Raw genomic sequence first — 26,019 nt, 5'->3', positions numbered from 1 at the left:
TACAGTTAGCCTGTTTAGCCAAAGCATAGTAGAAAGAGATTCCCTGGAGAAAAACCACTGTTATGAAAGCTGCATCCTTGATACATCATGCCTAGATGTAACTAACATGTACTTAACTCGGTACTCATCTTCCCTAGTTATATGGTGATGCTTTTCAAAGGATGTTAAAATTACATATTCTGAATATTTGGTATCCTTGAAGACTTACAAGGTTATTTCTTGGAAGCAATACAGCAAGCATATGGCTTTTTTTAAAAAAAGAAACTGCATTACATAGAACATGTACTGTATGTGATTAAATTGAAATCTAAATACATTCTTCTAGTAACTGTAGTTTTGATACTCTTCATCTCTTTTAAGTGATTCAGCCTTCTGATAATGTCATTACACTGAATGCTATCATATATGTCATTTCTCTTTTAAGTAATAGATTATGTGGTTTGTTTTATTTGCAAGAGAGTGCTAACTCTGTGGTAAATATGGCCTGATGATGTAGTGTAGGAGTTGAGGGATTTGACCTGTAAATTTGGAAGTGAATGGTTTAGATCTTGTAAAATGATTAAATGGTCTTAACACCTTACCGTCTCATTCATTTGTACTAATGGTAGCATAATGATAATGACTTGCTTTATAAGATCTTTGTGGTAATTTTATATATGAGGCATTACATAGACACCAAGTACTGTTATCATTTTCTGTGTTTTGACAGCAGGCATGTAGCAATAGCAACAGCAAGTTCTGTACTGCTTACTGATGTAATAAGCAGTTTACAAAGTGTAAACTAATTGCCCCCAGCAAGCTGGGTACTCATTTTAGCAACCTACAGAAGGATGCCAGGCTGAGACGACCCGGAGCCCCTGGCTGGTATTGAACTCAGAACCTTATGGCTACAGTACAGGCATTTAACCACTGTGCCACCTTAATACGATGGAAAATGAGAAATAGCATGCGGATGATAGATACTATCAGAATGAGATGCATAAAGATGTTGTGTAAAGATGCCTTTTCAGTTGCTGATGAAGTTTTACTTCCTATCACACAGAACTACAAAACCATTTTAGTTTCATTGTGGTGCTTCTTTTGAAAGAACTTTGGCCTGTTACAGACTGCCAAAATAAAGCTGCTTCGGGTCTCTTTGAAGGTATGCTGTTTAAATGATGCATGCATCCTAAGAATCTGGAAGCTGCACCAAAGCTGTTTAGGAATGGAGTGTGGCTTTGGCGCGACCTCCGGACTCTTAGGACCCATGCATCGTTTAAATAGCATACCTCCAAAGAGACCCGAAGCAGCTTTATTTTGGCAGTGTGTAACAGGCCTTTGTCTCTTTTCTCACTGTAAATCTGTGGACATTTGCAAAGTTTTTGATAGTGTGGATGGGTTTACAATAGATGGGAAGATTTAACCCCACTCCAACAGAAGGATTTCCAGTGCATCCAAAAGCAACGGCACATCCAATCTTCCCCAGCAGTGAAGTGCAATTTTGCAAGCGGCACCAGGGACAGCTGCTTCTCTCATTGTGCCTCACTGAAACTTTCTGTTGTTGGGGCAGCATTTGATGTAGCTGCAACAATGGAACTCCACTGTGGTAACTATGTTTCTCGATGCAGAAACTCAGACACAGTGATTTATAAGTCATCCACCTCCAGTTGATTTACAAGAATTGTTTGGATGCAGTATCATTTACTGGCGCTGCCTAACCAAAAACTCCAGAATTACACTTTTGGCCTTGAGAGATCAGCTTTTGATGTAATTTGGCACAGATGACATTTCTGATTTTAGGAAACATCCAAGAGCTTACTGTATTACACCATCCTAAACACAGATTTTATGAATAAATTTGTCAGGTCAACAGAGTGGACAACTGTTTCATAACTTTCTACCATCTTTTCTTTTATCTAGACGACAGAAGGCCAGGGAAAGACAACAAAAATTGTTGGCTGAATTTGCATCAAGACAGAAAAGCTTTATGGAAACTGCCATGGATGTTGGTATGGGTTTATTCTCTATTTATCATATGTATAGTTCATAATTCTCAGAATATAACGACATGAGATTGAGAGAAGAAATAAAGAAGAGAGAGAGAGAGAGAAACTTTTTTCAGTTGAAGGTCATAAGAAGCAGATGTTTTTAGACACATAGGTAACTTTAAAAAAACAACCCATAAATGTAGTAGCTCAGTATCAAAATCAGTCTTAGAAGTGATTAGAATTACTTTAGAATGGGAACCAGTGTCACAAAGTGGTTTGAGTATTGGACTGTGATTCTGGAGACTAGAGGTCAGGTCCCCCATTCAGCCATGAAACATGCTGGATGACTTTGGGCATGTCACATGCTCTCAGCATCAGGGGCAATGGCAAACCTCCTCTGAAGTAATCTTGCCAAGAAAACCCCAGGAAAGGTTCACCTTAGGGTCACGATAAATCAAAAATGACTTGACTGCACAAAACAACAACAAACTTTGGAATAGCCTCACAAATATCTTACTGGGCTCTCAGATGGGATTCTTTCACTTGTGATCCTCTAAATAAAATATGTCTGGATGTTTTAATAGGACTTAAAATAGTAGAATCATAGAGTTGAAAGGTACCACAAGGACCATGTAGTCCAACCCCTGCCATGTGGAATTTTCACAGCTTAAGCAATCCTGATAGGTGTCCATCCAGATTTCTTATTTAAAGGCTTCCAAAGAAGGAAAGTCCACCGCCTCTGAAGCAATCCACTCCACTGTTCAACAGCTCTTACCAGCAAGATGTTCTTCCTAAAGATTAGGTGAATTCTGTTTTGCAATTTGAATCTAATAGTTTGTCTTCTTGTCTAGCTTGCTCCATTTTCTATATGATATCTCATCAGATATTTAAGGATGGCTGTTATATGCATTTTCTAAGCTAAACATGTTTAGCTCCTTAAACTGTTCTTCATATATTCTGGTTCCACATTTTTTAGCATCTTGATTGCCTTCCTCCAGAAGTGTTCCAGACGTGATTATGTTATTATTAAGTGGTTTACCTGTACATATTTCTGATATCATTGTACAATGTATTTATTTTTTTAAATTGAATTAATTCTTTGGGTAGTTCTTGAAGTGATAGTTCTTTTATTTAGGAGAGGTAGCTTTTTTCCCCTTTTGGAATTAGTTTTGTTGATGTCCAATTTGTTTCCAATTTGTTGTTGTCATTTTGAATTCTAAACGTATGGTTTGGAGTGTTCACAACTGCCCCTAATTTGGTGTCAAGATTAAGATTTTGAATAATAATGGATTGAGAAAAGAACTATGAGAGTACTCCATTAATCAGTTGGATGAAAGATGAAGAGGAACCATTGATGAGTATTTTTTGGTTCTGGTTTTAAACCAATTAAAAATTCACCCAACAGTGCCATTATCTAGCCCATATTTAATCAGTATGTTTTTTGGCAGTGGAGGGGACCTTGTGGAAATATCATGGGGGACCTTTTCAAAAGCCTTACTGAAATCAAGATATACCACATCCAAAGTATTTCCATGATTAACTAAGCTTGTAACTCTGTCAAAAAAGACATAAAATTAGTTTGACTTGCTGAGAAACTATCCTGGATTTTAATAATCACAGCATTCCTTTTTAAGTGCTCATAGATAATCCGTTTTAGAGCTTTCTTGATAATGAAATGAAGTGGGCTGATTGAGCGTTGCTTAAGTCGTCTTTCTTCCTATTTTTGAAGATGGGGACATTTGCCCTTTTCTTGGCTGCTGGGATTTCATCTGTTCTCCAAGAATTGTTGACAAAGGCTCTGATATTATGTATGCAAATTATTTTAGTACTCTTGTATGCAATTTAGCAGGCTCTGGTAACTTGAATTCATTTAGAATAGCTAGATACAGTTGTCTCTTGGTATCCACAGACCTGTCATTTGTGGTTTCGATCATTTGCAGATGGCAAGCCTGCAGTCTCCAATGGCAGCGCGTGCATGAGTTAGAGAAACACAAAATATTTGGGTGTTAAATTCTGTTGAATCAAATACATTGGTCAAAGAAAGTTCCAATAATCCAGTGCTGCCTTGATATCCTGTTATTTTTTGTTTGTTTTAAATCTTATGTTGTCTAAGGCCTGTTACAGACTGCCAAAATAAAGCTGCTTCGGGTCTCCTTGGAGGTATGCTCTTTAAATGATGCATGGGTCCTAAGAGTCCGGAGGTCGCACCAAAGCCACACTCCATTCCTAAGCACTGGAGTGCAGCTTTGGTGCAGCTTCCGGATTCTTAGGATGCATACCCCCAAAGAGACCCGAAGCAGCTTTATTTTGGCAGTCTGTAACAGGCCTAAATCTGTTTATGGGGGATTCTATATGACACATGAATTTATTCACTGCTGTATATGGTTGCTTATTAACTGGCTAAGAAATAGCAATAATAATGATAGGATAGTAGTAATAGGCCTAATAATGGTACAGAGTCTATATGTCATGAAGTAAATGACTATATCTGAGCAACTGGGAAAGTTCAACTCTTATAATAAATGTGTACATAGGAACACTAATTCCAGTTAATAATAATGTTTACGACTGTAGTTTTTGAGCTGTTTTAGCTGTCACTTTTGTCTTATAATAATGTTGAAATCATTGTAGCTATTGACCTGAACATGAGAATTACAAAAGCCATTGTTTTAGGTACATTCTACTATGAAATCTTGTCTTAAACTATTTTTAAGCATAGTTAAGTAACTAATGAGTTCTGCTTGGAAACATAAAGTCTGTCACAAAGCTAGAGCTTGACAGTAATGTAATTGTCATTTTTGTTGTTGTTATGTGCTTTCAAATTGACTCTGATTTATGGGTTTTCTTGGCAAAAATTTTTCAGAATATATTTGACATTGCCTTTCTTCTAAGACTGAGAGAGTATGACTTGTCCAAGGTCACTAAGTGGGTTTCCAGGGCTGAGTTCACAGTCCAGTCTTCTGGAATTCTAATCCAACACTCAAACTACTCGATCCACAGTGGTAGTAACTATAGTAATTACTTTTTCCAGTTAGGAAGGCAAAACTACCCATAACTAATGCTTGGTAAGGTGAAGGGAAGTCGGAAAAGTGGAAGACTGCATTACTGCTCAGAGGTACCAGAGGAGCTCTCTGCCTGAGGAGTCTCCAAGGTCCCTCCTTACACTAATCAAAAAAGCCACAGCCCTGAGTATGCAAGACCTGAGCAGGGCTGTTGACGATAGAGTGATTTGGAGGTGTCTTATTCATAGGGTTGCCTCAAGTCAAAATAGGCTTGAAGACAGCTAACAGCAATTACCTGAGATTATGATTGTTAAGTTAGCATAGGATAACTCCATTCTTTTTAAGGGGTAAATGTAATGTTTCCGTCACATATATAAAGATGAAGATATGGTAGAAAACTTTCCCATAAATCAAGTCCCAGCTTGCACTTTTCCTTCTTGCTCTGTTGTGGGTGTTTAGGCAACAAAGTACCACAAGCCAGTAACATGTAGCATTTTGACATTCCTTTTTAATTAGTTAAAAAGTAACAATTAAAATGGCAACTAACTCCTTTCTCCCCCAACCTTTTTGATCCCTTCTTAAAAGTAACTTTTAAGCATCAGGTAACTGTGCTGCATCATAACAAGGGGAACATTTTAATGGGATAGTTTTAAGGAACTATGGCAAGTTATCACTAGATATATTTTTGAGGATGTTCATTTAAAGTATTCCCTTTACTGATAAACAGGGATAACTTGCTAGTTTAGGTAGAGTGCACAACACACTTTTAAATCCCATTGATTTCTGTGGGACAAGTGAAAACACACATTCAGTACTTCTTTAAAAGTCAGTGGGTTTCTAAAGCGTTTCACAATTGTTGGATTGTATACATTCCACTGAATGTGTACATCAGCTTTTCTGCATTTGTGGCATTCAAGATGTTTATACTACAGGTCCCATCATTCTTAGGTATTGACTATGATAATTGGAGCTGATGGAGCCAAAACTTGAAGGGATTCAGGCAGAAGAAGGTTGATATACACAAAAATGCCCAGGTCTGAATGCTCCTTACAGATGACAGTTGCAGACTATAGCTGAAAGACTAATTAAATTAAATTAACCATTAAATTAACTAGATTTAATGGTTAACATAAAACATAATTGCTTTGTTATACATTCACGTTCATATATTTTAGCAGTATAAATATTCATTATGAAAACTGAAGGCTCATTTGTGTAGTGTGATTGCTTCTATATTGCAACAAACTTTAATACTTGAATTGACTAGCTTTCAATACTGACTGAAAAATACTCACCACTGTGATTATTTGTAAAAGCATTCAGTAGTTTTAAAAAAGGTAACTCATCAGTGACTCCTCCCCTTCTTTGTCAAATTGTGGTACCTGGAGTTCTTTAAAGTCTAAAAAATTACAGAAGTTTCTATCTTGCCATTGCTGCCTAGTAAGAGCAGTGTATGTGGGTATATTGGGGGTGGGGGGGGTTGATTTTTGGTGTGACAACAGGATTTTTATTTTATTTATTAAAATATTTCTGTCCTGTCCTTTTATCTTACAATAAAATCAATTTAAAACAATAAATAATTACCAAAGTTTTAAAAGCTTAAAAATTTATTAAATAGTTTCTCAAATAGTTTTTATTCATGTACAATATGATTTTTAAATTAACTTGCTGTTACTCAGGTTGTCACTAGGTGGTGATAAAAGTTTATACAGTGTCTGCAACCATCATATGATATTACGAAGGGTTTCTCTCGAAGTCCCTCCCCACCTCCCTCAGTTTTATTGATGAATTGGTGAATACCTCCATTGTTTAGACATTGCAACTGCAAAACTAAATGAAAATGTCAGCCCCTTTGTGACAGGGATTAGATTTTGGTCCTAGTATATGAAACAAAAATGATGCTTCAATTTGATGACTATACAGTTAAGAGATGAACCAACTGATGCTATCCTGAAGCCTAAATATCAGAGGGCAAATAAGTACATATCACATTTTCCAAAACAAAGAAGTGGTGTGATTCTTTGTTTATGAACATCAGATGAAGTGGAAATTATCAAAATGGCAAACATTTCTTGGTAAATAGTATGGTTAAGTTAAACAGTAAAGTAGATACTTCTAAATCCATCACCATTATGTTTTACACCATTCTTCTGTTACGAATATTATTATCAAGTGAAGAAGATATAACAAGTATTAAGAAAAATAAGATAAGAAAAAGTATGGTCTGTAGCAGTACAGACTGCAATATTGCTGCATGTAGCAGATTTCTAATCTCTTGCTGTTGCAAAGAAAACAAAGCTTGTGCATTTGTAGAATGTCAAAAGGACATGCATTTACATGGATATTAAGATGTGTGTTGATAAAATTAAATGAGGCCTTTTTAAACAAAAGACTAATGGAACTTCATTTTGTAGTTACAGGATCCAGAACATACTGTTTTCAGTTTTTAAAATCCATCTCTTTATTAAAGGTCCCCCCCCCCCTCTTTTCCATTTCATAGAGTCTCCAGAGGTAGATATTGCTATGGAGATAGCAACGGCAGAACAACATGTTTCTGAAGCTGTATATGATTGTGTTATTTGTGGACAGAGTGGCCCTTCCACTGAAGAACGGCCAGCAGGATTAGTTGTGCTGTTACAGGCCTCTTCAGGTATGGCTTCTGAAGCAAATCGTCATGGTACAAGCATTTGCTGAGCTGAAAAATAGATCTGGAAGTATCTTAATGACAATTAATGCTGTACTTCAGAGGTTCTACAAGAGGCTTGTGCCCACCACGTATACATATGTTCTTCAGCATTTTACTTCTATAGCATATGGACACACTACATTGAATAAGATACTCCATAGTATGTATTTTACTATTTCATTTGTGAATGAATAGAGGAGCATGTAATAGCTTCCTCATCTGTGCTCTTTTCCCAACACAGTGGAATCTGCAGCTCTCTGGAGTTTTAGATGGTACCAGTGTGCCCACAGACCTCTGCATGTTGCCTACCCTGCTCCAGTCATTGCTGTTACCGGTTCTTCATGTTTATGAGGCATGAAATGTTTTATTTGACCAATAGGAAGTAAAATTGACTAGGGTGACTTTAGGTCTGTCACCTAATGTGTTCTGATAGCTTTTTTGTCCTTTCTACAGTTTTGGGGCAATGTCGTGATACTACTGAGCCCAAGAAGTTGCCAACTTCTGAAAAGGAGCAAATATATCCTGGGGATACATGTGCAGCAGTTTATGAAGCACGCCTTGCAACTTTACAGCAGTACTTTAAAGATGTATGGGGTTTGTTTTTTGGGTTTTTTGTTTGTTTGTTCTCTGGTGATATATTACGATTGCATGCAACATGGTAATACAGTTCAAAATTTTTGTGACATTAAAGTGGTAATTGTGAAGTACCGTATATACTTGACTATAAGTCTACTTCATGTATAAGTCGAGGGCAAGTGCTGGGGCCAAAATTATGGGATTTTGACATGACCGTGGATAGGTCAAGAATAGAACATGGAGGCTCATTCAGTGTGTGTATGTGAGCAGCAAGAGGGAAGAAGCAATCAATATGAAGCTTCAGTGTTTCACCCTTCATTCCCGAGACCAGGAAGCACATGGGTGGGAGAGGGACTGTTAAATAAACAGCAATCCATCAGTTACCAAGGACTCTACTTGGATCAGAACAGAAAGAAACTGCATGGGGAAATCTGAAAGAGCTGCTATCACATTACCATACTGATTCGTCAATAAGTCGACCTAGGATTTTGGGGTCAATTTTTGGGCATACATTTTTGGACTTCTAGATAAGTATATATGGTAATTAAAATTATAATATTGCTGTGAGGGTTTTACAGAAGTTAAGGATTTGCATTCTGACACAGTGATTGTGAGAAGCAGTGTCCTTAACATATAATGTGCTTAGCTTAGAAAGTATAGGTTCAGATGCTTTCCCAGCTATGAAGTTAACTCAGCGGCTGTATCCAAGTTTCTCTAAATGGTATAATTAGAGCTCTGGCAAATTCATTCTCCATCCTACCCACCCACAAGCTGGAGACAGCTGAAGGGATGGACTGCCACTGTGGTGATAGTAGCACCTGTTTAAAAACAATTAGCAGTGGTTTCAGTGCAAGCAAAGTAGAGCTCCAAAACTATTATATTCCCTCCCCAAAATGTGTCTGAAACAATGCTGCCGAGTGTGCCCATGCTTCTAAACAGTTTCTTCTAAAGAAGAGGAAAAGCTACCACTGTGAGGGTAACTTATTCAGGGGTAGCTATGTTGGCTATGCAGCAAAATAAACCAAAATCTACAAAAGACTGATACCTTTGTTTGTCCAACCAAAATGAATCAAACAAGATTTTGAAGGTTCACTGGCTCTTCATCTGGCAAAAATGTTAAAAATCATACAGGAGAAGAAAATTTGACAATGTCACTAGCCTACATTTTGTCTCAGATATTACTTCTATTGTCAATTAAGAATAGATGGTCTCAATGGAGGCAGAAGCCACTCTGCTTCTTGGTCATGAGGGAACCAAGGACAACTCATTTAGCAACTTTTCTATTGCTAATGGAATTAAAACTTTATTACTTGTCTTTTATTGTCGTGCAGCTGTTTCCACCTTTGAAGCTCCCTCCAACTACATGATGCAAGTGCAGCTATGACTGCTGCTTCCTCATTCCTCCTTGTCTCCCATTTCTTAGTGGTGCCATTGCTAGCAGTAGAGGAGGGGGAAGGTTCATGGCCACCTGGCATCATCTTTGCCTAGGTTTGACAAACAGATAATGTGGGGGGAGGGTACAGTTCTGTGGGGCAGTGGTGTGTGATGGCTCATTCCACCATATCAAGGGCCCTTTTACAACATACAACAGGGGTAGGCAACCTTTTTGTGCCGGGGGCCGGGTTGCTGTCCCTCAGACAACTGGGGGGCCGAAGCAAAAAAATAAATAATTAAATACTTTTTAAAAAATTAAATAAATAAATAAACCTGGACAAATGTAGGACAACATTTTCAAATGGTGGACACTTTTTTTTTAAAAGTGGAGGACACGCAAAAAATTTGCTGATTTTTTAAAAAATGTTAATATAAATGCATGTTTTTGAGGTGTCTATAGACAATTGCCTCCCTTGCCCCTGCGCGCGAGAGGCCAAAGGCCCCGGTGGCAATCGGTGGCAGGACCGGGCTGGGGCCGGTCCTAAGGCCTTGCCGGGCGCATCCGGCCCGCGGGCCACAGGTTGCCTACCCCTGACATAGAAGCATAATGCTGATATTTCATTTAAACTGCCAGTGATTCCATCCTTTGGAGTCTAGGAATTTGTAGTTGGTTCAGAGGTACCAGAGGAGCTCTCTGCCTGAGGAGTCTCCAAGGTCCCTCCCTACACTACCAATCCCATGATTTCATAAAATGAAACCATGACAGTTAAAGTAGAATAAGAGTACAGTACTGTAATTCTGTAGTGTGAAAGGACCCCAGGACTGAACTTTGGAACATTTTACCATCAACAGTTCCTCAGAACAGTACCTATCTGGCTGTCCTTCAGAGTGAAGAAGAGAAGCTTCAGGTGGAATCTGGTAGATACTGTGCTTTGGAAATACCTTGAGTTGTCTACAGCGATCCCTTGGTATCCACTGTGGTTTGGTACCAGTATCCCCTGTGGATAGCAAAATCTGTGAATGCTAAAGTTCCAGTAAATACAATTGCTTAGTAAAATGGTGTCCCTTATATAACATTGCAAAATCAAAGTTTGCTTATTGGAATTTATATATTTTAAAAATATTTCAAGCCATGGATGCTTGAATCCGTCAATAAATAATCTGTGGGTATGGAGGGCCAATTATATTATGGAATGGTAGTTGTTTGTTAAACATACCATATACTTTTATTATTATTTTTAACGTTTATTTATGAAGCGCTGTAAATTTACACAGCGCTGTACATGCAATCTTTTTAGTTAGACGGTTCCCTGCCCTCGGGCTTACAATCTAAAAAGACATGACACAGAAGGAGAAGGGAGTGGTGAGGGAAAGGGTAAGAGGTCCAGCAGTTCCTCCCTACCTCCAAGGCCTGGACCAAGACAGATGGACTGGAGGGAGGGCTTGGCTTCATAATGGATGGTTAATATACAGCGGACCCTTGTTATACACTGGGGTTTGGTTCCAAGATCCCCCGTGTATAACAAAATCCGTGTATGCTCAAATCCCATTAAATATAATGTCATAGCAAAATGGTGTCCCGTATAAAAAATGGAAAATCAAAGTTTGATATTTGAAATTTATACTTTTTTGAACATTTTCAAACCATGTATGCTTGAATCAGTGTATAAAAAATCTGTGTATAAGAAGGGCCGACTGTATACTCAACTAAAAGTCAACCTCATGTATAAGTTGAGGGGCAGGTTTTTGCGGCCTAAATTATGGATTTTGATATGACCTCTGGATAAATTGAGGGTAAAACTTAGCAGCATGTAACAAAGGATGTAAAGGATGATGCAAAGGAAAATGGTGCCAAAGAACTTAGAAAATTCTGGCAGGCACAACTGTTTGTGCTCATCCTAAAAGCTGGATGGATCAGAGAGTAGAGGGGATCCATGCTTCTTTTTAGTGCTCCTAGGATGGACTAATAGAGGGCTTCATATACACACACACACACACACACACACACACACACATATAGAGAGTTAAAGTACAGTACTTAAGTTGACCCATGGATAGTCAACTCAGTTTTTTTATTCAATTTTTTGACTAAAATTTCTAGACTTAGTATACATGAGTATATACAGTCTTCTTTTGTACTCATTGCAATACTTATATAGTACTTCTTGTAATATTTTTGTCATGGCAAGCTTGTCAGATTATCGTATGATGAATGGCCTGTTCCACCTAGATGTTTTCATACACAATGAAGACCTTTTGGGAGTCCATCTATTTGGAGTCCTTTTTGGGAAACTAGGGCGCGTTACAGACTGGCCCAAGAGGCGCCATCGTCGCGCCGTGATGAGGGGCGGCGCTTCCTGACGCGCCTTGCCCCTCGCACGTAATGAGTGCGTCAAAATGGCAGCGCCCTATACAGATGGGCGCTGCCATTTTGACGTCGCGGACGCGTAGCGTCCTGACGTCGCGCCCTGGAAGAGACGCCGCGAGTGCACGCGTTGGAACTTGCGGCGTCTCTTCCGGGTTGCCGGAAGGAGCGCGATTTTCGCGCTCGTTTTGTGCAGCGCGGAGGAGTTGCACGATTTGGCTGCTGTGACTCCTCCGCGCTGCAACTGGGCCTAGATTACTTATAAAATAACATTGTTTCAGTTTTAATGCCTAGTCCTTATCAAACATTAGTTGCATCAGATGTTTTTACTAGATCAGTGATGATGAACCTTTTAGAGACCGAGTGCCCAAACTCAGTGGTGTTCCCACACTGGGGGGGGGGGGGGTGAGGGTGGGGTGGACTTTCGGTGCCAGAAAAAACCCAAGACACACTCTCTCAGCCTCAGACTAGCAAAGTAAAGTACAGTTTATTGAATAGCCTGAGGGCCGTTTCAAAATACTAGTAACATAGTAATAAAGCAGTGCCACACACCTATATATAAAATGTAAATATAGTGCACTAGGTGTAATAAACCCCAATACAATATAGATACATATGAATAACCTGAGCATGCACCAGAACCAGAACATGCACCACTTGTATACAGCTTATACATATCTAAAAAGTATACAATATATGCTAAAAGATATACTAATAAACAGGTAAAAATAAAATGGTTACACAATTGAACAGTAATATGTAAGATAGTTACCATAGAAAGTAAAACAGAATTAAAATTGAAATTGAAATGGGAGGCAGGAGCGCCCCCCCCCCCCCAGAAAACTTGCCAAGAAAATTCTGTGATAGTTTCACCTTAGAGTTGCCATAAGGCACCACACACACGTCACACTTTCTCAGCCTCAGAGGATGGCAATGGAAAGCCCCCTCTGACAAAGCATGCCCTGTTATAGTTTCACTCCCAAGGCGCACACTCAGCTTCAGGCTAGTAATAGCAAACCCTCCTCTGACAAAATTTGCCAAGCACACTCCATGATAGTTTCACCTTAGGGGGCACCATAAGTCAGACATGTTTTGAAGGCACACACACACAAGTCATACTCTCTTAGCTTCAATGGATGGCAAGGGCAAACCCCTTCCGCTCCTTTCCCCGCCCTCACATGTCTTTAGCTGTGGGAGCCAGTTAAAGGCAAAGAACCGAGGAGGGGGGAGGAACAGCCACATGTCTGCTCTGTTACTTCCCCTGCCTTCCCCTGCCTTTAACTGGCTTTGGGAATCCAAAGCGCCCCACGAAAATGGAAGTTCGCACGTATTCAAGCCTGATTGGCTTGAATGGCTGTGTGCATACCGTTTTAGCCCTCCCCGCTTGCCAGTCCGCGAAGAACCGAGATCATGGACTTGAAATTCGTGAAAATGGAGGGAGGACTGTACTATGCATGTTTATTCCTTGCTCAGCCATGGAAACTCATTGGGTGACCTTGGGCAAGTCAGCGCCAAAACACTGCAGAAATAATCCAGTTTGATACTGGTTTAACTGTCCTGGCTCAGTGCTAGGTAATCTGGGAATTGTAGTGTGTGGTGGCACCAGAGCTCTCTAATAGAAAAGGCTAAATGTCTCACAAAACTACAGTTCCTAGAATTCCCTAGTATTGAGCCAGAGCAGTTAAAGCAATGTCAAACTGGATTATTTCTGCATGTATTTTGACCCTAAATCTATTTTATATAGCTAAAACAGTGTATGTATTTAAAAAGGGTAAACAAATTCTTCTTCCTTCTTTTTCTTGTTGCTTTTTAGAGTTCCTGTCTGCAATCAGTATCAATTGGCTGGGAAGGAGGTGTGTATGTACAAACCTGTGGGCATACATTACACATAGATTGTCACAAATCCTACATGGAGTCATTGCGTGTAAGTCAAAATGGATTTTTCTGTTATTAACCTTTTGTTTACTGTAGGTTTTGCTGCAGACATTAGTGGAATCCACTAATTACCTTTTATATACTGATAAGAGGTTTTTTTTTAAAGTACAAAAGGGGAAAGCCATCTTTTAAAATATTTTGGTGTGCTTTTCTCAGTGCTCACTAATACTTATCCTGATGAATGAAAATTTATATAGTCCAAATTTACTGCAAGAAAATTAGAGATACCATAGTTATTGCAATATGAGACTGGCTGGAAAATTATTACAGTGTAAGACTGACTCTGAAAATACAAAAAAGAAATGGTCTTGTTCGGTTTTCATTGATAGATGGTTTCAAACTTTAATTGAACATGGGTGGGCATTGCAGTACCACAGGTCTGTTAGCAAGACATTGAAGAGGAGATGGTACGTTGTATGGTAACATGTAAAATTCTTGATCTGGTATGTTAATTTGAACGAATGTGCCTGGTAATATAGTTTACTTAGTTTTTTAATAAAGAGATTATTAGCCTGGGAGAAGATCCACGTTAGATAAGAGTGAGAGTTCATCTACTCTAGTATCCTGTTAACTGCAGGTTTAAGCTACCAGTGAAATTATGTAAGGAATTGGAGGTAGCAGGTTTGAATCCCCAGTGTGGTATCGTGGTTTAAGCACTGGATTATGACTCTAGAGACTGAGGTTCGAATCCTTGCTCAGCCATGGAAACTCACTGGGTGACCTTGGACAAGTCACACTTTCTCACCCTCAGAGAAAGACAAACCCCCTCTGAAAAATCTTGCCATGAAAACCCCATGATAGGTTCACCCTAAAGTTGTCATAAGTCAGAAATGACTTGAAGGCATGCAAGAAGAAGAAGAAGGAAAAAAAGGCATTCTGTTTCAGCCCTTGTGAACAAGTATTTCCTGTAAATCCACAAAGCCAAGCTGAAGGCAGGACCCCTCCTCTGTTCTTTATACACTAGTTGACAGATCTATATTTCCATTCTTCTAATCCCTATTTCAATTTGCAGATACCAATGTTTAAAAAGGAAACCTTTTTGATTTTGTGTGATGGACTGTGTGATATGCTTATTCATACAAACTGTGTGTTGATGAGCAAAAATGGGACAATGGTTCACAAGTACACTGCATCATCATGTAGATACACATAAAGAAATAAAAGAATGTCTTACACATCGATTCAGAATTTAGTGTTCAATTTGCTGATGTTCATTAAGTTCTGATTAGATAATATGGGTGAATTAGCAGAATCAAGGGAGAGGCAAGTGAATGCCCACCTTTCAGCTTAGATGACTGCTCTTCTGGCTTCATTTAACACATTAAAATATCCTATGTTCTTAAATTGAAGTTGTTTGCTTCTGACACCACTCAGTGGCAGTTCGGGAGTGACATAGGTGATCAACCTTTTTGAAAAGTTTATCTTGCTATTCAGCTGTTAATGGAGTGGCTTGGTAAGATCAAGTGACCTTTATGAATAAATATTCATAGTAAATAAACATTTAGCTCCTGCAAAATAATTGTTTTGTTTCGTTCCTCTTATACTGAATGTGCACTCACTGCCTCTATGTTTGTTCCTTGAAAACGGACTGGAATGACTTCCATGGCAATGAAACAGAAAAGATAGGAGCTATAGTCAAGAGCATATTGTTTCTTGCATTTCACGATCATGTTTTAACTGAGATATTGCCCTCCATGGCAATGAGTGCAATGTACACTGTTGTATAAAATGTCTGCTTTTTCTGTAAAAGTGATGGGAAAAGAATTAGGGAACTTTCTGCCCAGAAAGTTTTATGTTGATGCTGTTTTAGATGCTTGAAATAAAAACATGGTGTTTCAGTTTTCTTTTTCTGAAAGATTGGTGTTGTACTGTCTATAGAGAACTGCACATAATCCAGATGCAAGTAAAAGGGAAATTAACAACTATTTTTGTAACAATCCAGTCCCAAAAGCATGTTTATGTTTAGTCTTCTGAATATTATGCCCTCTAATTATCTAGTTGATGAAGAAACACAGACTTACCAACTTCTTGTTTTCCTCACAATACTAATGAAAAGTCCAGGAAAAGGAACATTTGTGGTGAGAGGAACAGGTTGAAGAGGCATTTAACCATTTCTTTGTCTACCGGTTTAATCGTACAGACTCTCATTAGCTATTCTTGGATGGCTGTTGGTTTGTTTTTTTAATGCTGGGTTTCTTTCAGAAAAACAGTTCTTTAAAATTTTGATTCGATTGTATTTATATCCCACATTTAACCTGAAACTGGACCACAAGACGGCTCACAACAAGCATAAATCTTATTCAGTCCGATGGGACATTAGCAACAGAACAATACACATGCAAATCACTCCTGCCTTCCCAGGGTCACACAATATATACATACCCAACTCCTTTCCAGGCAAGCATTCTCTGAAGATGCCAGCCACAGATTCTGGTGAAACATCAGGAAGAAACTCTTCTAGAACATGGCCACATAGCCCGAAAAACCCACGAAAAACTATGGATGCCGGCCATGAAAGCCTTCGACTCCACAGATGGGACATTGTCTGGAATATTACCTAGACAGAATTCACATAAAACAACCAGACATTTTATGACATTGTCATTTGAAAAATAGTAAACACTCCATGTTTTGATTATCTGCTACATGCAGTTGTGGGGTATGTAGGTGTGTGAAAAAATATGGTAATACTTTTAAGATGCAAAAATTCTGTTTGTTACAAGTTTTTCCTAAGAAAAGAAAAGAAAAGTGATAGCTACTCATAATAAATGTTCCTCTTCATATTGTGGAATATCTTTGATTCTACACTCACAGATATGCCTGTGTTCATGGGGAATTTTTATATTGTGCAGTACAGTGGACCCTTCTTTTACATGAGTGATCTGTTCTGGACCCACCCCCACACTGTATAAGGAGAAAAGTGTGTATGCTAATTAATGTGCAGTCTGCTTTTGTAACATATAGCAGTCAGTTTTTCTTTTATTTCTGACTTGGCAGTCTCTGGAATTTATGAAACTAATGATTATTTGTTGCTTCTGAAATCATTTGGATTTCTTTTTCTTCTAGAATGATCAGGTCCTCCAGGGGTTTTCTGTGGAAAAAGGAGAATTTACTTGTCCTCTTTGTAGGCAGTTTGCTAACAGCGTCCTTCCTTGTTATCCTGGCAACAATGTGGAGAGAACCCTTTGGCAGTGTCACAGTAACAAGAGTATGCAGGATCTCATAAAGGAGGTGGAAGAGCTTCAAGAGCAGCTGGGAACTTTCCCAGTAAGCATCAGTGTAAGGCAGAAAGATCCTTGTTAATTTGTTTCAATCTTTCCATCTCCTTTTTTCATTCTCTTTATTTTTGCCACACTCTCATCTCCATGACTCATTTCTATTTTATAGAATTTAAAAATTGAATATTCTCTCTCTTTTCCCCTGTTAAATACTTAAGAGTTTAAATTACATTAACATTTTAACACCTATAAAATTGGGTATGATTATGTGAGCATTTATCTCATACATTTCACTATGTATATTTATTGGACATTAAATTCATACTTTGCAGTTTCTTGCTTCACATAGAACTGAACTATATTTCTTGGAACTCATAATTTATTTATGCTATAAAGTGTCAGTTACCTGTAACTGGGAAGCCATTTCAAATATACCAATCAAGAAAATATTTAAGAATGCAAATTAGTCATTTTATTGTGATTTTTCTTATTAATTATATATTTTGAAGTATAACAGTGACATTTAAAATAATATAGTTAAATTACAAGGTCTAGGCTGCAATCCTATACATGCTTACAAAGGAGTAAGTCCCATTGAATTTGATGGAGGTTACTCCTGTAAGAGTTTATTGTAGGAATGGTAGCTTGTGCTTATAAGTTTGTTAAAATAGTCCTTTGCTTTACAAAAGATTGGCATCTTTAAATTTGTGTCTTTCATTTTAGAGTTGTATAATATTTTATTAAAAATTGTACATAATTCTATTAATATTTCATCTTGTCCTAAATGGCTTTACTATAATTAGTAAAAGTAATTTTTACTTTATACACTTCTTATTTTGTAGTCATCTCTTACTGAAGCTAAACCAAACTAGACATTTCTAAAATCTTTTTTTATATATATATAGTCAGAAACCAATTTAAGTAAAGAGATGGAGTCTGTCATGAAGGATATAAAAAGTACTACTCAGAAGAAGTACACCGACTACAGCAAGTCTCCTGGATCACCAGACAATGATTTTCTTTTCATGTATTCTGTAGCCAGGTGGGTAAGATATCTATATCACACATCCTTTCTGTTTGTTCCTGCCTTTTTTACAGTCAAATGAATATTGTAGTTGCTAACTTAGCTGAATTCCCTTGTGTAGTTGGATTTTAAAGGCAAGACATCTGATGCTACTATTCAGAGGATCACATTACTTCATATTCTATGTTAGACTGTGCTCTTGATATCCAGGCCACCCCAGGAACTCCAATTTGAATATGGAGTTTCATTTGAAAAGGCTTTTCCATTCTTGTTAGTGGGGTTAGTGGTGTCACATACTGGGTATCACCTGGAGTACAGGGGTGCCAGGAGGGTGGAAGTGGCGGCAGCAGCCAGAAGGGCATTCTGACCCTTGAGGCTTTGCCACAACGTGCAACTGTCCTGCTCCTCTGGTCCCAGGCTTTTTCCTTGGGGAGGAAGCTGGGGGACAGAGCAGCCAGGAAGGCTGCACATTCACCTTCTGCCCCAAAGGGGGAGGAGGGCCCCATCAGGTGTCACTACTCTTCAGGGTGTCACTTGGTGTGGTCCCGCACACCCCATACTCCCTCAGTGGTGCTGCTGAGTGGAGTGCTATATCCAGAAAAAAGATAGAACTGCCTCTTTCCTTGGAGGGAAGAGTGGCAGCCCTTCTCAGTTTAGAGACTCAGGTTTGGATCAGAGCTCTTGTATTTGCAGTAAGCTATTTGATTCCTGTGCGTGAGATACACGCCACATTACATTGCAATCCAGTGCTGAAACCTACATTTAAAAATGGATACAAGTTGAGATTCCCTTGTCTGAAAGGCTTGAGCTTTGGATTTTGGATTATTTATTTATGTATTTAGATTTTGGAATACCTGTATTTGCATATATGCACATAGTGAGATATTTTGGAGGTGAGACTCAAGTCTAAACACAAAATTCATTTATGTTCCTTCCTCACATAGCCAGAAGGTAATTTTATACAATATTTCAAATAATTTTGTGCATGAGACAAAGTTTGTATACACTGAACCATCAGAAAGCAAAGGTGTCACCTTCTCAGCCACCCATGAAAGAAGGTTTGGTTTGGGGGGTATTTTGAATTTTGGAATTCTAGATGACAGAGACTCAATCTTTACTTGTTAATTTTGATGTTAAAGCAGAAAAGCTGTTTTTACTTATCAGAGCATGAGAGATACATAAACACAGCTTTTGTAGCATGCATACTTACATAACTAAGGTTTGGTTTCCAATACAGAGGGGTGGGTGCTTCAGAACATGGGTCCTATAACACCCCACATATTGTTTAGGATAACAGAAAATATTTTGTACTTAGGTTTTTTTTAAAAAAAAAATGAAAGGAGAATAATTGTGGAATTGGGGTTATGGATGGAAATACCTGTGCCCTTATAAGCCAGGTTTAAAAAAATATGTGCTTTTTAAAAAATAGGTGTGCATTTGTACCTTCAAATTGCTTGTAGACTTATAATGATCCCCAAAATTTAATAGTTTCCTTAAGAAAAGAATATTCAGAGGTTGTTTTACCAGTTCCTTTTTCTGACATATAGCCAACAGAACCTGGTATTCATTGGCAGTCTCCTATCCAACTCCAAACTAAGGCTGACCCTGCTTAGCTTCCAAGATCAAATGGGATCTGGTGCCTTCAGGGTATTTATATGTTCTATGTCCTTAATATAGTGACTATTTGGCTATTTTGTTTTATACTTAAGTTGATTTTGATCTGTATTAGGAGAAAAAACAGGACATAAATCAAATTAAAAAATAGTGCATGCAGTCATACTCATTCCCTGAACAATCTGACAAAGAAGAATAAAAGGATACAGTGGGACCTCGGCATCCATGGATTTGCCATCCACGGATTCAAGCATCTGCGGATGGCAAGCCTGTATTTTGCCCAGTGGTGGTGTGTGCACGTAGCTGCGCTGCAATTAGGAACTGCCTCTGTTGTCTCCAGGGGTGGTTCAGTCCTATACACACATTGCCATTGGGGACAATGGGGGCTGCAGCCACATGCACGTGCTGTCATTGGGGACAACAAAACCTGAGCCTCTGCAGATCTTGGTATCCATTTGGCCATGGAAGGGTTCTGGAATGGATCCCCCATAGATACCGAGGTCCCACTGTACACTTTCCATAAGCAGACATCTTTTCATTTGTTCCTTACTGAGCACAAATTTCTGAAGTTTTCAGTACTGACTCTGGCAAGTCTGGTCTTTTTTTAAAATGACTAGTTTACTGGGAAGAATTTAAAAAATAAAACAATTCCCAGAGGCCATGTTGACTGTGGAGATTCCATGCATACTCCAAAGACTTCACAGCAGATAACTGTGAAGGCTTTCTCTGCAGTCCTCTCAGATTGCCATTTTGGCAAAGGGTAGACACTGAAGGAGGAGAGAAACTTGCTCGTAATGACCCGGTGGTTACCCTGAGTTTTCATTTCTTTTACAGTTCATTTTTGTATAATATTACTAGTAGCTAATATAGTCTCCCTGTAATGTTGCTTTTTACTTTCTTTTCCCTTAAAACAGGGACTTTGCTCCATACCTAATGCTCAAAAGTCAGGCTGTTGCCTGCCCTTCCTCCCTGATCAGAGGGGTTATTTATTTATTTAATATATAAAAAGTTTTCAGTACATCTCCATCCACTTCCTATAGATTATTGGATTACTCTTTTGCAGCATCTTTTGAGATAGAGGGTTTTCTGCTCATCACTAGCTGCTTTGAAGGTGAATCTAGATTTCTTAAAGCCACTCTGTACACACACACACTTTTGGCTTAGTACGTTGAAGTTATTAGTTCATGTGAATGTTTCAGGAGGCTGAGCAACCTTTTCTTGAACTTCCAGGAAGCAATTCTGTTGTGACTAAACCAGTGAAGCTATATAGAAGAGTAGTGATGTCTTTCCAGCTTGATGAATGAGTCAGTAACTTGACCTTTATAAAAATCTGAGTAATTGGTTAGTTGGAAAATGTGTACTGCAGGCCTGAAATCTTCTGTTCCAGTCCTCAAACCTCTTGTTACTTATTTCTAAAGTGGTTTTTTTCATAATAAGAGATTTGAGGACTTTTGACTTTATCACAGTATCATAGGACCCTGAGAGATCTGAAAATCAAGTAGTGGATAACTTTTTACAGAGGAAAAGCGGTCCGCTATACAGAAACACCCTTTATCAGCATTGGAGAAGAATTTAGTTAAAATAACTTTCAAAGTCATTTTTGATATAAAAACACATTGATCAAAGTAGGACCTTTAAAGTCTTGCCAGATAGAGGTGACTATCATCCTTCTCAAGATAGCACAGAAGAGCAATCCACCATGTTTGGGTTTATCCGTGCATGTCACTCCAACCAAGCAGGAGCCAATGGTTTTTTTTCTGTTTCTTCTGTTAAGGCTCCCCCTTCTCTGTCAATTTTTATTTTTCTGCCTTGCCAATCTGGTGTATGATAACTCTTTTCTAGAAAATTACAGTTGGTGGTTTAAAATAGGCTAAAGGATGGAGAAAAGAATACAAGAGGAGAAGAAAGAGAAAAGTTCAGAAGGAAAGATAAAGGCCCAGTACAGACTGACACAATGCACTGGCCTGGGGCTGAAATGATGGCTCGGGAGAGCTGAACTTCCTTGCGCTCCTGAGCCCTATCATGCTGTTTGGGGGCCATCTTAGTGCACACATGTTCAAACGACGCATGCGCCGATGACATGCCTCATGCACCGGGTCCGAACAGCAACGACGCATGCGGGGTGTCATCATGGCATGTGGTTGCCGCAGCCTGCTTCTGGGGCAGAAAGGGGCGGCATCTCGCCGCTCCTTTCTGCCCGTCTGTTGAGCTCCAAAGTTAATGGAAACAAAACACAAAAAGAACTCAGTATTGCAGAAATTAGAGGTGAATGGAAACAATTAATAAAAAGAAAAATATTGTCACTGTCCAGCAAGTTTCTGCAGATGATTGGAAGGAGGTATTGCAGAAAATATTTCTGACCTCCAGCAAGAGTGAGGCAAGGGAAATTAAAAATCAGTAATGATTTAAAAACAGGAATGAGACCAAGCAGAAGTGTGGCTTGAAACCTGAGGAGGCAGAAGGTATGAATTTGAAAGCAAAAGAGAGAGAGAGAGAGAGAGAGAGAATGTAGACTGCAGTGTTAAAACAGTACTGGCATACCTGAGAAAGCCAGAGAAATACTGAATTAGCAATGAGTTCTCAGAGTTTAGGTTCCAAGCACCATTTTAAGGTACACTTTCCTAGAGACAGTTCCTACCACCTGATGCTGCAGTGGAGGATAGAGGCTGGGTAGGATGTAACTCCAAAGTACTGGCAAGCTTGGCTTCAGCAATGGCAGCATCTGCAGGAACTGGCTATAGCAAGGCAGAGAGGAGTATTAGCCAAGCAGTAAGGACAAATTTGGTAACAGCAGTGGCAGCAACAGTTGATGCATGCTGAAATAACGTGGAGATGGAAAAAACAATTCAACGACATGCTGGGTATTGGCCAGAGAAGCACATGACTCTGGAATTTATGGTTTTTCTGCAAACAATGTTTTCACGAGTGTCAAATGTGAGTGGAAGTCAATTAGAAAGAATAAGCAGGGACAGTCCCCCAAGACCAACAATGAGGTGATAGGAGAGTTTAATACAGTGGGATCGGAGTGTAATATTGATTGCCACTGTATTGATATTGTTTATTGTTATTGTCTGCTTTATATGGTTGGGGGGCTGGGAAGGGATTTCTTTGTTTTTATTGTATTTTTTATTGTACTTCCACTATTGTTAGCCACCCAGATTCCTCGTTGATTGGGCGGGATACAAATAAATTATTTATTGTTACTATTATTATTAATACAGTGGGATATTAGAAGGAGCAAAGATACTAAAAGGACTAGGTTACATGAAGCATTTCCCGATTTTATAACAATTACAGATGTAGTAAGCAATGATACTATATTTGTAGAAATTAATATTCAATCAGAAATGAAGCAATAAAGAGAGGGAAATCAAATGAATTTAAATACCGTTGATTCTCAGACAAATTTAATTTAAGTGAATTTGACCTTATAACTCATCTATAAGTCTAAAATTTATGTCCAAAAATTGACCCCAAAATCCCAGGTCGACTTATTTACGGGTCACTATGGTAATGTGATGGCAGCTCTTTCAGATTTCCCCATGTGGTGTGGAGAGAAGTTTATTTCTCTCTAGAGCCAAGCAGAAAGAGTCCTGGGTGATGGATTGATATTGCTGTTTGTTTAAGAGTCCATCTCCCACTCGCATGTCTGGCTAAAATGAAAGCTGAAACGATGAAGCAAAAAGCATCAATGAGAGTCTCTTTTCCCATATGCACACATACACACACTAAGATAGCATCAATAATTAGAAAACCGGTATCTCAAGATGTTTCAAGAATTGAGATGGAATGGAAAACATTTTTAGATACTAAAAATATGGTCCAATAGTAGCATTGATTTCTGGTGCTATTGTTCCACATGAAGGTGACACAATATTAAAGGAAATGGATAAGAGATGGGCAGATAACAGCAGTGAGGAAGGTGCACAGAGCATTGGCTTCAGCAATAAGATCATCAGTAGCGGCATCAATGTTTTCTCCAGCTGCAGTGCTGTGGATCCAGGAAACTGAAGAATCACAGGATTTGAGTTTGAGTTTGCTGTACAAGGCATTAGACAGAGTGAAGAGAGTTCTGCAGTATGTGGCACATATTGAACATGATTCTACTGTGTTTGCTGCCAGAGCATAAAATAATTGTTCATTAGTAGAAGATCATTGTGGCTATGTCATTAGGAGGCGACCAGAAATCTAGAAATAATTTAGCTTTTGTTCTCTTTAAGGGAAGACTGTTATTTGGTGACAAGACTTTAGACAAGTTTTTAATAGGAAAAAGCAGGTTATGACAACTTTACAAAAGAAACAATTGGAGAGATATTATTACAGAGGATGATTCACTAATTATAATTCCTTTTGTGGAGGAAGAGGAATTGTTAGCAGAGAAATTATAGAATAGAAAAAAAACCGTAGTATAGACCAAGAACAAGTTATGGAAAGCAAAAGTTCCCATCCAGGCAGAATCAGGGAAGAAGAAGTGGATCTTCTTCTAAATGAGGTGGAACACAATATTGATGAAAGGAAGATTACTGCTTTTCAGACATCTGTGGTCAGAAATTATAACCGATCAACAGGTGAACTAATTAGAAACATCTGGTTACAAAATCTTATTCAAGAGAAAACTGAAGAGCAGATATCTTCTCCAGTGGAAAGAGATCTTGTCAAACAAGGAATAGTGATAGCAGAAATTCAACACCTATTAGATATAAGGGCAATAGCGGAGGTTCCAGTGGATCAGAGGTACACCAAGGTTTACTCTGTCTTCTTTACTGTGCCCAAAAGCCACAGAACGTATTGTCCAGTTTTAAAGCTTCAGTATTTATGTGAGGTACATGAAATTCAAAATGGAGACATTATAAACAGTAAGAGATGACTTGAAGAAGGGGGATCTGATGGTCTCTATAGGTTTAAAGGAAACATATTTCCATGTTTCTATGACAATAGTGAATAGAAGATATCTGAGATTCAACTTTCAAGAAAAACACTACCAGTTCAAGGCGCTGCCATTAGGCCTAACATCAGCACTGAGAGTGTTCACAAAAGTGTTAATATCCTTGGTGGCCTTTCTGAGACAGAAAGGGGTACATATTGTTGAAAACAAATTAAAAAAGGAAGGTTTTGGCAGATCTAAAATTGACAGTTCATTCTTTGGAACATTACTTTTTTCTAATAAATTAAAAGGAAAGGTGTTTAATTCCAACAAATACATTGACCCAACTAGAAGCAATTATAGATACCAAATGAGGTTGCATGAATCTTTTGCAGAAGAGGAAGTTGAAGATAAAAACAAGAAATATCTAGAGTAATGTCTTCAAAATCAGCAGATTCATTGTTACTAGCTAGAATTTTGGAACTGTTGATATTGATGATACAGTTATAATCTGGTGGAAGATTCCATTCCAGAGGTCTATAAAGACTTTTGATCCCATATCAGCAAGCAGTCAGAAGAAGGAAACACTAGGGAGTGAAAATATCTTTTCACCTGAGAAAGGAGTTGAGATGGTGGCAAATAGACAAGAATTTGGACAAGGGCGTTCCTTTGCAGATTCTGAATCAAATTCACACATCAACTGATGTGAGCCTAACAGGTTGAGAGGCTCCTTGCGAACACCCTCAACCCAAGGATTCTGTCATGCAGCAGATAGGAGGGACAATATAAATTATTTGGAATTGAAGGCAGTGAAGCTAACACTAATCAAATTTGTGAATTTGGTGTAGGGATGCCATTTACAGATTTAAACAGACAACATATCTGTATGGTCTTAAGTCAACAATCAAGCTGGGTGGTGCTACATACCATTAATTACAGAGTCAAAAAAGCTGTCCAGGTGGTGGAGATACATCTTTGTTTGATATTGGCAGTTTATTTGATAGGAAAATTAAATGTACAGGCAGATTATCTGACCCAGAACACAGTAAACCTAGGGGAGAGGACACTGAATATGGAAGTATTCCAAGATTTAAACAATTTGTTAGGGCCTTTTCAGTTGGATCTATTCACATTTGCAATAACTACAGATTAAAAACGATTTATTCTATAGATAGAAACATCAGTGTAGAAGATGTAGATGCACTCGCAGTGAGGTGGCCTAAAGGTTGTCTTAAATATAGATCAACATGGGCTGCTTTTGGGAGAACAGTACTGCAGGTAGTGGTTTAGAAACAAATAAATATACCACCTTATGTTGGGAGCTTGGGTAAATCCCAGTTGTGGTGGATTGCTTCTCTGTGCCATTCTGAGAATAAGAGGTTGTACTGAGAAGG

The 26,019-nt window shown here is 38.5% G+C and overlaps 1 protein-coding gene across 1 annotated transcript in view; it reads left to right on the top strand.

Annotated features, from left to right (window-relative positions):
* UBR3 (ubiquitin protein ligase E3 component n-recognin 3) overlaps nt 1-26,019 on the top strand; it is a 111,704-nt gene that overhangs the window by 56,452 nt on the left and 29,233 nt on the right. Inside the window, exons 25-30 of the mRNA XM_089519782.1 lie at nt 1,900-1,988; nt 7,470-7,619; nt 8,109-8,242; nt 13,784-13,894; nt 16,972-17,184; nt 18,029-18,165. Coding sequence (XP_089375908.1) covers nt 1,900-1,988; nt 7,470-7,619; nt 8,109-8,242; nt 13,784-13,894; nt 16,972-17,184; nt 18,029-18,165 — 834 coding nt within the window. The remainder of the gene's footprint in view (nt 1-1,899; nt 1,989-7,469; nt 7,620-8,108; nt 8,243-13,783; nt 13,895-16,971; nt 17,185-18,028; nt 18,166-26,019) is intronic.

Source organism: Sceloporus occidentalis, unplaced genomic scaffold (assembly GCF_023333645.1).
Source record: "Sceloporus occidentalis isolate IW3139 unplaced genomic scaffold, rSceOcc1.0.p SCAF_4, whole genome shotgun sequence".
NCBI classification, from domain to species: domain Eukaryota; kingdom Metazoa; phylum Chordata; class Lepidosauria; order Squamata; family Phrynosomatidae; genus Sceloporus; species Sceloporus occidentalis.
Note: the sequence above shows the minus strand (reverse complement) of the source record. Positions and strands in the feature narration are given on the sequence as shown.